At 40.0% G+C, this 13,469-nt stretch overlaps 1 protein-coding gene across 3 annotated transcripts in view; it reads left to right on the top strand.

The window, feature by feature from the left end:
• The window catches only part of col2a1b (collagen, type II, alpha 1b), an 83,135-nt gene that overhangs the window by 17,566 nt on the left and 52,100 nt on the right, over positions 1 to 13,469 (top strand). The window contains exons 2-9 of one of the 3 annotated variants that reach the window (XM_057361380.1): positions 626 to 778; positions 962 to 1,028; positions 7,934 to 8,143; positions 10,175 to 10,191; positions 10,402 to 10,434; positions 10,591 to 10,623; positions 10,715 to 10,768; positions 12,985 to 13,086. In XM_057361380.1, coding sequence (XP_057217363.1) covers positions 7,951 to 8,143; positions 10,175 to 10,191; positions 10,402 to 10,434; positions 10,591 to 10,623; positions 10,715 to 10,768; positions 12,985 to 13,086 — 432 coding nt within the window. In that variant the 5' untranslated portion in view covers positions 626 to 778; positions 962 to 1,028; positions 7,934 to 7,950. Of the gene's footprint in view, positions 1 to 8; positions 779 to 961; positions 1,029 to 4,965; positions 5,459 to 7,933; positions 8,144 to 10,174; positions 10,192 to 10,401; positions 10,435 to 10,590; positions 10,624 to 10,714; positions 10,769 to 12,984; positions 13,087 to 13,469 lie in introns of those variants that run through there. The other 2 variants (XM_057361381.1, XM_057361379.1) reach the window with 2 other exon arrangements.

Here is a 13,469-nt window from a genome sequence, read left to right as displayed (position 1 = left end):
AAGGCGGGGCCGGCGGCGTAAGTGGCAACGAGTGTCAGCTGTGCGACCGCCGGTCCCCGCATGCCTCACGGGGGAGCTCGGGAGCATAAGAGGACGAGCGACCGGACCATCGAGAGAGAGGACCCGGGCCCGGAAGTTAAGTGGAGTCAGTTTGTTTGGCCGGCAGTCGGCCGCGAGGGGCTGCCGGCCTGTTTTATTATTGTTTATTTACTTTCACGATTAAAAGTTTATTGTTTAAATGTTCGCCGGTTCCCGCCTCCTTCCTTCCCTACATTGAACTGTGTTACAGTGTGCATATTGTGTGTGTGGAGTGTTTTGTATGTGAGTGTGTCTGTCTTCTGTTTTTTCACCTTTTGACACGTTAATTATAATTAATGTGTTAAATGCACAGCCCTTATAATAATATTGTTACAGAAACACCAGGCTCTCTCACCACTCCCGCACCACACTTACGCTCACCAGAGTTCTGATCTCCGCCACCTGCACTCAATCATCACGCTCATCAGCTTCACTACAAAAGACTCACTCCGTCACTCAGTCAATGTCTGGTCTCGAATAGAAACGGACTCAAACTCACATTATCTACCTGTGTGACTTACCTGTTCTGCTACATTGATTTCCCTAGTCTTTCAAGTTCTCCAAGTGTTCCAAGACTTCAGAGTTCTCCTAGTCTTCCAAGTTCTCCACGTCTTTATCATTCTCCACGCTCTGCAATTCCTCACCTGCACTTCACCGGATTCCCAAGCCCGCTGTTCAGGATCTCCTGCAACACAAGTAAGTAAGTAAAGTTTATTTATGTAGCAAATTTATCTCAGCAAGGCTGGCCAGAGTGCTGAAAAGAATCAAAGAGGTAACACATAAAACAATCAACACAAACCATAAAACAATAAAACATAGATAAAATCCACATATGTGAAGATATGTTTTCAACATTGTGTCCATGTCCGCCCTTTGTTTTTAGACTTGAATGAGGGACCGCTAAAAGAGCAATGTCAGAAGATCTCAAATACCTGGAGGATGAAAGAGAAGTAAGAAGATCAACGAGATAAGATGGGGCTTGACCATTAAGAGTTTAAAAACAAACTACAACATTTTAAATGGTATTCTAAAATTAACAGGGAGCCAATAAAGAGAGGCTAAAATTGGTGTAATCATTTTTCTTTGCCCTGGTCAACAGCCTTGCAGCTGCAATTTGTACAATTAGTCAATTGGTCAATTAGACCACTTCTTAACTTAGGCGGACCAATGACGATTATTTCCATTTTGTCCTCATTTAGTCGAAGAAAACTATTGGATAACCATTTCTTAATGTCACCAAGGCAAGCCAAAAAGGGTTCAAAATAATCGCCAGCTTTCAATGGTAAATACAGCTGGGTATCATCAGCATATAAGTGAAATGACACAGTATGCCTCCTAATAATATCTCCCAACGGACGCATATATACATTAAAAAGAAGTGGACCCAGAATTGATCCCTGAGGTACTCCAGAACTGTATTTTTACCACAGTCAACTGCAAGTAAAATATAATTGAACATTTTGAGCAAAGCACACTCAGTACTATGATGGGCAGAGAAATCAGATTGCAGATGTTCTATTAACTTGGCTGCATTCAAAAATAAAATCAATTGTGAGTATGCAACTTTTTCTAAATGTTTTGATATAAATGAAAGCTTATAGACAGGGCGATAATTATTAAGGCAACCTTCATCTAAACCCTGTTTCTTGAGCAAAGGTTGAACAACAGCATGCTTAAAACATTTCGGGACTACCCCGGCAGCTAGAGATGAATTAATCATTGCCTGAATGGCAGTACCAGTTTCAGAAAAAGAAGCCTTAATAATCTCTGAAGGAATGACATCAAGCGAGGAGGCAATTGTCTTCATCTTTTTGATCAAATCACTGACCTCCTTTAAGGAAACATTTTGAAAACAAGGCTGTGCTAGCCAGCGAGAACTGTGACAGATCTGATAACTGTGAGGTAAAAGAGGAGTCAATAGTTAACACTTCATCAGCAAAACAAACATTTAAAAATAATCACAAAGTTCAGCTGAGGTTTCCACGCAAAACCGACAACGTGGATTATATATTGAGTTAATTGTAGAAAAAAATCCGGTCACACTTCAGTATAGGGGGCAATTTTCACTGTTAACAAACCAGTAACTACGACTTTTTCCCCAATAAACTTTTAATTTGGTAATTATTATTACTTAGTAAGGTAGTTGTTAGGTTTAGGTATTGGGTAGGATTAGGGAGGTAGAGTATGGTTATGCAGAATATGTGCTTTATAAATACTAATAAACAGCCAATACTAGGCATTATTGGACCCGATCAGCACAAATTCCACAGCAAATTATTTTTATGTCTTACCTAGTTTTTGTCTTACCTACTACTCCCTAGTACCGGATTGTTATGCAATCCTCCTTGCTAATGTGGTATCTGTCATGGTTCTGCCCCATCTTGTCTTGCTTTTCTTGATCTTGTGGCAGAGCCATGGTAGAACCTCTTGTTTCATGTGGAGAGAGGCATTTTGGCCCTTTTGGCTTGCCATACTCTCTCCAGGTCTCATCATTCTTCCTGCCCTCTTGTTCCCTCGTTAGTGCTCGTTATTAGTTCATGCCCCACACCTGTTACCTCTTGATTTATCCCCTTTATAATGCCCTTGTGTCTGCTGTCCTGTGCTAGTTCGTTTGGTGCAACGTCATACTGTTTTGGGCTACCTTGTACTGTTTGGATTACCTCATGTTACTCATTGTTCCTCATCATTGTAAGAGTTATGTTTTGCTTTGCCTAGTCTTGTGTGTGTGTTGTTAGTCCTGTCTAGGCAGTCGTGGCCTAATGGTTAGAGAGTCGGACTCGTGACCAGACGGTTGCCGGTTCGATTCCCAGGGCCGGCAGGTAACGACTGAGGTGCCCTTGAGCAAGACCCCTTACCTTAGCTGCCCACTGCTCCGGGTGTACGTGTGTTCACTACTCTCTGGATGGGTTAAATGCAGAGGTCACATTTCGGGTATGGGTCACCATACAAGTCTCATGTAGTTTAATTAGTTACCCTGCCTCGTCTGTTTTATCCCCCATCGAGGGTGTTTTGCTTTGTGTTTTGTGTTAATAAATCTGTTTTAACTCCTGCACCGACTGCCTGCGCTTGGGTTTTGTCCTTCCCCACCCTTGACAGGTATCCATGTTATTCCTTTCTTGCCGATTGAACGAACATGCTCAACTCTTTCCCCGCCATTGACGAGTTATCTAGTAATATAAAATGCAATGGTTCCCTGCCAAAGACAAGTTATTTCAGCAATCAGTGATTGTACTGTTGTACAGTTGGTGGCGCTGTTACACACCTGTGTATGGATTACCTGGTTCTTATATATAAACAAGAGGGTATATATAGGAAACACAAACGAGGGATAACGACATGGGGCAGGTGTGGGTAATCAACCACTCAGGGAAAGATCACAAGGAAACGAGAGGAGCGGGGCCAATGACGAGACACTGGAGAGAACGCATATTATTGTCAAAAGGACAATAATATGTTTCTCTCCACACATAACCAAAGACTTTGTCATGGCTCTGCTACAGGACCAAGAAAAACATGACTAAATGAAGCAGAGCCATGACAGGAATGGTGTTAAGAAATGAATAAATAAATAAAGAAATTTCTTAAAGAAAATTTGTGTTTATGGTGTCTGTCCTCGTGTCTGTCTGTGTTGTCTTGTTTGTCTCCTTGGTGAGCGCCAAGATGTCGCTCCTTGAGGAGGGGTTTCTGTCATGATTCTGCCCTATCTTGTCATGTTTTTGAGCCTTGAGGCAGAATCATGACAGACCCACATGTTTTGTGTGGATAGAAGCATATGATTGTCTGTCACAACATAATATGCGTTCTCTCCGGTGTCTCATCTCTACGTCCCACCGCCTCGTTCCCTCGTTAGCTTCCCCTTAGTGTATGATCCCAGTGACCTGCCCATCACCCTCCCTGTGTAATCATCCCTCGTTAGTGGTCCCCTTTATGTAGTCCCAGTCATCTCCCTTGTTGGTTCATTGTTCTTCGTACCCGGTTTGTGTTAGTCCTTGTCTAGTATATCTTGTTCCTGCCTTGCCTTGCCCTGCGTTGTCCATTATTGTGAGTTTTGCCTTAGTTCTTGTTTTGCCCCCTAGAGGGAAGTTTTTGTTTGCCTTTTGAGAAGTCTTTGTTTATAGTGTTTGTTCCCCCATCGTGGGTTTTTGTTTTACTTGTAATAAATATTTTCCGTTAACCCCTTCACTGCTGTCTGGGTTCTGACCACAATTCCTGACAAGTACATACTTTGGGCTGCTACTGATGATGTTTCACAAGAACACAAATACAGACAAGAACACAGACTGAGAAATGGCCTAGAGTGTTTTGGAAGAAATGGGTTTATTAGAGTCCAGGTGAATCAGCGTGTTTAACAGAGCATGGATAATAATGTCAAAAATACTTTTTTTACCTGTTGTAGTACAAACATCAATAAACACCAAGACTTCATGAAACAACACAATAGGAACTCTTTCAAAAATACTTAATCTTTATTTCTTTATTCATTTCTTAACACTATTTCAGCCAAGAACCAGGTAATCCATACACAGGTTAATCCACACAAATTGGGGGAGGGACAGTTCAGATTCCTGCAGGTGTTTGGGCTGTGGGAGGAAAGCGGAGTACCCGGAGTAAACCCACACTGACACAGGGAGTACATGCAAACTCCACACAGAAAGGCCTCCCATCCCATCCCACCCAGGCCACTACCGCCCTAATACATATTATCATACACGCATATATATATAATATATATTTATACAGGGTACAGGGTATATATACAGTATATATATATATATATATATATATATATATAGGGTATATAAATATGTTTATCACAAATGTAATTGTATTCACTATTCAGTCAACTTAACACGCTAAATAAGCATCGTGTTGTATTGTGATGTTTGACTTTCATATGTGTTCAAATGTATTTATGTGGGTAATATAACTTTTAAAACACAATCATACACACAGACAAACAAATAATAATAGTGGTTGTGCATTTATGATTTACCATTTTTTAGTTGCTTTGAGATCATTTAAATGAATAATCTGTGCAATGTTTTTTCACCCCACTTTTTTGAGGTGGGGGTGTTATTCTTGAAAGTTCTTGAAAAGAGGGCTCTGAGTCTGTGAAGAGAGAGAGAGAGAAAGGAACTTCTCAGGTTTCAGCAGCAGTCGTTTCATGGGGGGGTTCTGCTGAAGGAAGGGCTTTGATTTGGATTCGTGCTCATTGAGAGCTGTATGGCAGGAGCTTTAGTGTCCGTCTGCAGGACACTCCACTCATCAAACTCTTAACTGTGTGTGTGTGATTTCAATATGATGGTGTGGACGCATTCCTGGACTTTTCTTCTCTTTATTGCATTTTTGGCTGTTGTGAGCTGTCAGGAGGAGGATGACCGTAAGTTTGTGCTCTTTTTTACACTCTCTTTATCTTTGTGTGTTTGTCTGCATCTATCCATGAACCATGAAGATAAATGTGTGACTGATGATTTGGGCATGAATGTTTGACTAATGTGTTTTGTGGATGGGATGTAACAGGTTTTTAGTTAGACTAAGGACTTTATCGTTGGTGAGTTGTGTATTGAGGGAGAATGGTGAGAATACAGAAGATGCAGCGTGGAGGAATTTAAGGCATTTCTTTCATCCCTGCGGGAAATTCCCACATGCATGCACTTCCCTGAGTTATTCACTTATTACTTTTGCCTTTAACATAGTAAAGTGAAGTGTATACAGGAGTGAAGAGGTAAGAGAGAGAGAGAGAGAGGTTCACATGGACATGATGAGTGAAACGCAGGTCATCTGCAGCTCCTGGTGTTTAAGCTGATTTCATTGAGTTTGGTGGAGTGTGATTATGGGATGGAGGTATTTGTAGCTGATGCACTGCTGGTGGCCTGAAGGCTCAGCTGCTCACATTCCTGTACTGTCAGAGGCCATCAGGACGAATCCAGGCTTGCACCAAACACCTTTCAGATTCATGAAGAGACCCTCACGCTCTTTCATTCATCTCCCGTGAAAGGCTTGAGAGGTATACGAGTCGCCTCAGCCTCAGCTATCGTTCCATACTGTTGTTAAAGTGTTTCCATCTGTTTTCTGCATTACTCCCGCCGCCGGCTCTCATCTTCCCGGGAATGAAAGACTGTCTGGCACTCTCATGTTATTGGAAAAACATTGGAGGGACAAAAGCAGCTATTATAATTCAGCACGGCACATTCCTCTGTGCTTTTGGAGAGAGGAAGGAAAAATAAGCTTGGCAGTCGGCGTACTGGAAGATATTTCACATTAAAAAGTACAAATATGTGACCCTGAATGCGAAAACCAAGCTAAAGGCATGTGTATTATATAAAACCATCCTTCGTAGTGTAAAGAACATTCTGTAAAAATAGCATCTTGATATCATTAATATTGACTGAGTAATGCCATGTAAAAGATTAAAACCATAGGGAAATGAATGCTTGAAATCAAACTTTGATGCTCATAATCTCAGACTGGGTCACATATCCCTGTTGAAAAAAAACAATCAAAGCCTGCCCCCCAAAAAAGAAAATGCAATGGGTTTAATGGTTATAATGGGAATTGTACTGGCTTTAATTGGAACCACAATGGTGGCTACTGCTATGTGATGGATTCTATTGGAGGGATGTTAAATCCTATTGAAATAATGCCCAAAACACTCTACAAAAGAAGTTTTGTAATGGTTCATAATGGTATTTTAATGGAAACCATTTGAATTTCTGTGGTGGTTTTTATTGGGGTTCTGTTGTTTTTTAACTGGGATGTCTATTAAATAACTTAAAAGCTCAAAAGTACTAAAGAGCATGCAGACAAACCCCAAATACTAACAGTTGAGACACATGTGAAGACAGAGAGGTCACAGGTCACCATGCCAAAGATCTTTTCTTAAACCTTCACTCATACCATTATTTGTTGCATTGCAAATGGAGACGATCTGACGTATGCGAGCCATGAGTAAAGCAGATATGGACCTCCCCTCACCTGTTTCCAATTTTCCTCTTAAACGCCCCAGCAGTTCTTCTGGAATAATGCACAGCAGCACAATGATGAACTGAACGTGTGTCTGCTGAAATCCGTCTCTCTCTGGCATGTTTGAACTGGCAGCTCGGGGTGTTTAGATTCGGCAGACACCCGTGAATTGCTCAGTCTTTACTTTTCAGAAAGGCGTCATTCATTGCCATATGGGTCCTACTTGAATTTACAGGAAAAAAAACTCAAAAGTAAACAAGAATACTGTATGTGCATTACTAAAACTACTAGACCAACTGAGCCCTGAATAAACACCAAACTAATGAATATATAGCATGTATTTCTTTGACATTTACGGAGGTTTGATTTCACTTTGTATTTTACAGATATTTGTGTGCATTGACCCTAACAAGCGAAAAATGTTTAAAATGGATCTTAAAGTGATAAAGGATCTTTCATTTCTTCATTTCTTGTCATGTCAAACCTGTATGAGTTTCTTCTGCAGAACACAAACTATTTTGAAGAATGTTGATAATCAAACAACACAGAATCCCATTTCTCAAAATATCTTCTTCTGTGTTCCACTGAAGAAAGACTCCCGTACAGATTTACAACCACAAGAGAGAGAATTAATGATGACAGAATTTTGGCATCTGACAGAACTATCATCAGTCGAGATATTTTCTGTGCTGCCATCTAGTGGTGTGTGTTTGAATGCCTTGACCTGCACTCATTTTTTTATCAGATGAAACATGTCATCATTCCACATCACACTAATATGTTTTCTTTCAGTAGTAATCTATGGCACGTCATAACTAGAATAACTGCTTCTCATCTCACAGCACACTATCTTTTCATTGAGAATGCTTTTCTTCTGCTCACACTCACACAGAGGATCCAGGTAGCTGTATGCAGGACGGCCAGCGCTATAGTGACAAAGACGTGTGGAAACCGGAGCCGTGTCGTGTTTGTGTGTGTGATACGGGCACGGTCCTGTGTGATGAAATCGTCTGCGAGGAGCTGAAGGACTGTCCCAAACCCGAGATCCCGTTTGGGGAGTGCTGCCCGGTCTGTGGCGCTGACCAGCCGTCCTCCTCCTCCGGTTGTAATTTATTTATTCCTCACAGCTCTATAAATAAATTACATTTGTTTGCTTGCTTTTGGGATTCATTTGAAAAAGCACCTATAATATGATCCTCCATCTCTGCTCCATCCTCGAATCATAAGGGCATGCAGTGTATGGATGCTTTTGAACCCAAAACAACACAACAAATGATTGACAACTCACAGAGAGAGAGAGAGAGAGAGAGAGAGAGAGAGAGAGAGAGAGAGAGAGAGAGAGAGAGAGAGAGAGAGAGAGAGAGAGAGAGAGAGAGAGAGAGAGAGAGAGAGAGAGTCAAGTCAAGCTTTAAAGCACTTTTTAGAACAACAAGACTATGCCAAAGTGCTGTACAAGCCTAAGCAATTCAGTATAAGAAAATCAAAAAGACGAACTGTTAAAAAGTTCCTAAGTAAGATAAGATAAGTAAAATGAAATAAAAATAGCAGTTAGAGTTAAACGCCAAGATATAAAAATAGGTTTTTAAACTGGACTTACAATAGTGAGTGTTTGGGCCTTTCTAACATGTAACATTGCAGGCCCCGCCACTGCGAACGCACGGTCACCTCTATTCTTTAATCTTGCACGGGGGACAATTACCAATGAAAGGTCGGCGGACCTAAGTCCCCTTGACGGAGTATATGGCTGTACTAATTCTGACAGGTATGATGGCGACAGGCCCTTTAATGATTTAAAAACTAAAATAAGAATCTTAAAATCAATTCTGAACCTTACAGGAAGCCAAGGAAGAGAGGCCAAAATGGGAGTAGTATGTTCCCACTTTCGTGTTCCCGTTAGCAAACGAGCTGCAGCATTCTGAACCATCTGCAGTCTGGTGAGGGAGTCCTGGTTAATGCCTACATACAGTCCATTGCAGTAGTCAAGACGGGACGAAATAAAAATGTGTATAATCCTTTCAAAATCTTTTAGAGATAGAAAAGATTTAACCTTAGAAAGTTGCCTCAGCTGGAAAAAAACTAGATTTATTTACCAGATTAATCTGTTTGTCCATTTTAAAATAATTATCCATTAAAACACCCAAGGTTTTTACAGAAGGCTTCACAAATGGTTTTAAAACACCCAAGTCTAGATCAGGAGCCCCACAGTCGCCCCTGGTTTAAGCAGTATAACTTCCGTCTTGTCCTCGTTAAATTTTAGAAACTGTAGAGTCATCCAGGCTTTAATTTCCTCAAGGCAACACAAAAGTGGTACTATAGAGTTTGTATGTTTCGATGGCAGATATAATTGTGTGTCACCTGCAAAGCAATGGAACCTGATATTATACTTCCTAAGAAGAGAGAGAGAGAGAAGGCGGCTTTGTCTGCTATGGTGATGGACACATGTGGGAATCATTTGGCGAGAACAGATGTCGGGTTGAGTTTCAGGCCCGTCTTCAGCTCATAGAAAAGAGTTTACCATTCTTACCCTCTGTCCTGACAGAAAGGACAGATACGACATGCACTCCTTCACACGTCACTGGAATACATCTCCAGTCAGTGTTTGCTACTGTCTTCATCATGAGATGTTGACAGCCTGTTTACAAAGCCACAGCATCATGTTTATATCATCACTGTCCTTCTGAATCCTGAAAACACAGCACTTTGAAACAATGAAATACTGTGTTGTTAAAGTTGACAAGCACTTCTAATGTTAAGATTTGGTAATAATAATGAAAAAAAAATAAGGACAGAAGGTATTAGAAGGACAGCAGCGATATTTCCATGCTGAAAAGTGATTCTGATGTACTTTAGCATCACAACACTCACTGAAGATGTTGCATGTGTTTGATTTCATGTAGTGTGACATCAGCGCATCAGACTCTCTCTACTGACAGACAGCAGATATCAAATGATGACTTGTATTGGTTACGCTGTGTTGTTTTATGCATCGGGGCAGGTGTGGGCTGTTTTTAACACTGTGTTTTCTTTCTTTCTTTCTTTCTTTCTTTCTTTCTTTCTTTCTTTCTTTCTTTCTTTCTTTCTTTCTTTCTTTCTTTCTTTCTTTCTTTCTTTCTTTCTTTCTTTGTGATCACAGGATTGCCAGGTGTGAAGGTGAGTCTGTGTGTTTAATGTGTGTTTTGACATCTGACGGTGTGATAAACTGTGATTACGTGTCTGCTTCATCCGCTCTACAAACGCCGTGTGTTTGGTCTGCCATGAGGAATCTTAAATCACTGCCTGTGTGTCCTGCATGCTTTTGACATCAAAATCACGACGGTGATGATAAATAAAGAAGTGTCATGATATCATATGATTTCACAGGGACAAAAGGGGGAACCGGGAGACATAACAGATGTAAGTCTTCACATCTGAACAGAAAACCTTTCAAAGTGTTGTGTGTGTTTTCAGTAGGAGAGCTCTAATGGAGTCTCTGTCATCTTCTCATGTTTGTTTGAAAGCGGAAAGGTTTTCATGATAATTAACTCTGACTTTCTGTTGATTTTTCCTCAGGTTGTGGGGCCGAGGGGACAGGCCGGGCCTATGGTACGAATATTTCTGGAATTCCTCGAATTCTCTGGGCTTGCTTAAGCGTTTGTGTTTCAGCGTCTTAAACTCTCTCTCCTTTACCAAACAGGGACCGCCGGGAGAACAAGGACCCCGGGGAGAGAGAGGAGACAAGGGCGAAAAGGTTCTGTTTTTGTTCATATAGGCTATAGTTGACAAATAAACAGTACACGTGTCCTTTGGTGTGACAGCAAACATTTTGATTTTTCTATAATGTATTTAATATATTTATACACTGTAAAACAATAGGCAACCGGTCACAAGCAGGTTTTAGAGTTAACTCAACAAACAGACACTGAAGTCCACCCAACTTAAACAATTATGTTAGAGTCACCAGCTGTCCCAACATAGTCAAGTATGAACAAAAGATCCAAATATTTTAGTTGGCCGAACATAAATAGAGATTATAGATTGGTTATTGATGTATATTGCAAAAACTAGTCTGACAAAACATAACATGTTGCTTATACCAGTCTGACACTCGACAGTAGAAGTTGATTCATTGCTCTCCGTGCCCGGTGACGTTACTTTCTCCAGAAGTGTAACCGTGCTGTACTGCCCTTTCAGCTTGTTTTTCGCGGGAGAGAGGGTTTTGCTTACCTCCACATGACTGAATCTTCTTGCCTTTGACAGAAATAAACTCAAAATAATGATTGTAATTCCAGCTACAGAACACATAGTAGTTTTTTTTTTTGGTAGTACCACCGATTTTCTCATGATAGGGAGATGTATTATAGGGTCTGTAATACCTACAATTGGAGCGTAAAGGATAAGATGTATCACGAGAGGCACCTCAGCCAATCATATGTCAACATCTTGTCTTCTTGCCTGCGTTCCGCCCAATCTGCAGAGATATAGCATTGGCCGTTACGATTTTTTTTAGCTTAAGGTTGCAGGCTTGTCATGCACTTACACCTCAACATTAAACTCACATGGTACCATGGTAACGATCAAAAACCATCATTCATTAACAAAAATCTAAACACAATAGATAACTAACAGTAACATCAATATTAAAGCATAAAGTAAGCCAGCAAGAACTAAAACACTAATCTTTAAAAGAAAATTTAACAAAAACCACACAGTTTAACATGCTGCAATGCATCTTGGGGACTTTCAAACTCTTGCAATATCAGATTACATTGTTTTGCAAGTTGGGCAAACTTTCTGACGCATTTTGGCCAAAAACTTGAGAAGTTCAGTCAAGAAAATAATCTTTGTTAGAAACATGTTTAGACAAATTTTGTTTTGTGTATGCAAAACAATAATTCGACTCCTTGAACTAAAACTTTTGTGTTAAGTTACTTTATTATCTTTGTAGGGAGAACATTTTGCAAGTGTATTTTTATAATATCAAATAACAGTGAGTAACAGTAAGAGAGAGGTTTTCTTTTCTTAACTTTTTCTGACAAACCATTGGACACATTTACAGTATATATTTACAGTATGTTTGTGACCTTGGGCAACAAAACCAGTTTTTGAATAAATAAGCTTTCCATCGATGTATAGTTTGTTAGGATAGTACAATATTTGGCTGAGATACAACTATTTGGAATCTGAGGGTGCAAAAAATCTAAATATTGAGAAAATGACCTTTAAAGTTGTCCAAATGAAGTCCCTAGCATAGCATATTAATAACAAAAATAAAGTTTATATATATATTTACGGTAGGAAATTTTAAAAATATCTTCATGTAACATGATCTTGCCTTAATATCCTTATGATGTTTGCTATAAAAGAAAAATCGAAAATTTTGACCAATACAGTGTATTTTTGGCTATTACTAAAAATGTTCCCGTGCTACTTAAGACTGGTTTTGTGGTCAAGGGTCACATTTGTCAACAACCTGTATATATATATATATATATATATAGAAGTGTGTACATTTGTTAGGACAGTAAAACTTTGCTATAACTTCAGTTTAACACACACACACATTTATGTATGTATCAAATGAGGACATTACACAGACTTCTACTGTTTTTACATGCCGTTAGTTATAAACACTATACCCAACACTAACCATTAAATGATGAAATCCCCAAAGGGAGGTTTCGCTTGCATTTGTCAGGTTTTACTGACTTTAAAGTACAAATTGATCCCCAAATTTTAAGTGGGCACACACACACACATATTTATTCGGAAATAAATTCAGAACTCAATGTCACCACTTTTTGTTAAAGATTTGTGCCCGTGTTGCATCATTTTTGTATGCGTGATGATGTTTAATGTTACAAAACCAAGAGGTTTAAGATGACAAACACTCAAGCTGAGCTGATATGACGTGTCTCTCTCACTTCTCATGATGAAGTCATTGCGTGTTTCTCTGGGGGTGTGTAGGGAAGTCCTGGCCCCCGTGGCAGAGATGGTGAGCCTGGCATCCCTGGAAACCCCGGACCCCCTGGACCCCCGGGGCCAAACGGACCCCCTGGCCTTGGTGGAGTAAGTATTTGTGAGGTGTCATATTATCTTAAAGAGGCAGTACACCTGTAGTTTAGTGCTTGAGATCACCTGTAAACTGAGACACAGTGAGAGAGTTGTAGACAAATATGAGCTTTTACACAAGAGGGAATTCACTTGATTCACGTCCTCTTCATACTCACACTCACAACTGTTTGAGCCATGTGTCTGGTCGAGTTGTGTTTATGATTTCAATTGTTTTGCCATACAGTAGTTTACTCTGCTGAAGTAGAAGATCATGGAGGCAGATCTGTTTATCACACACATTTCTTCATTTCATAAGCATGTTAAACCATGTTCAGCAGTATGTTAGGAGTGTAACATCATGATCCTTGTAAATCAGGTTCTTTATATGGCCTTATAGA

Source organism: Triplophysa rosa, linkage group LG20, assembly GCF_024868665.1.
Source record: "Triplophysa rosa linkage group LG20, Trosa_1v2, whole genome shotgun sequence".
Taxonomy (NCBI): Eukaryota; Metazoa; Chordata; class Actinopteri; order Cypriniformes; family Nemacheilidae; genus Triplophysa; species Triplophysa rosa.
The sequence above is the reverse complement of the archived record's forward strand: the minus strand, read 5'-3'. Positions and strand labels throughout refer to the sequence as shown.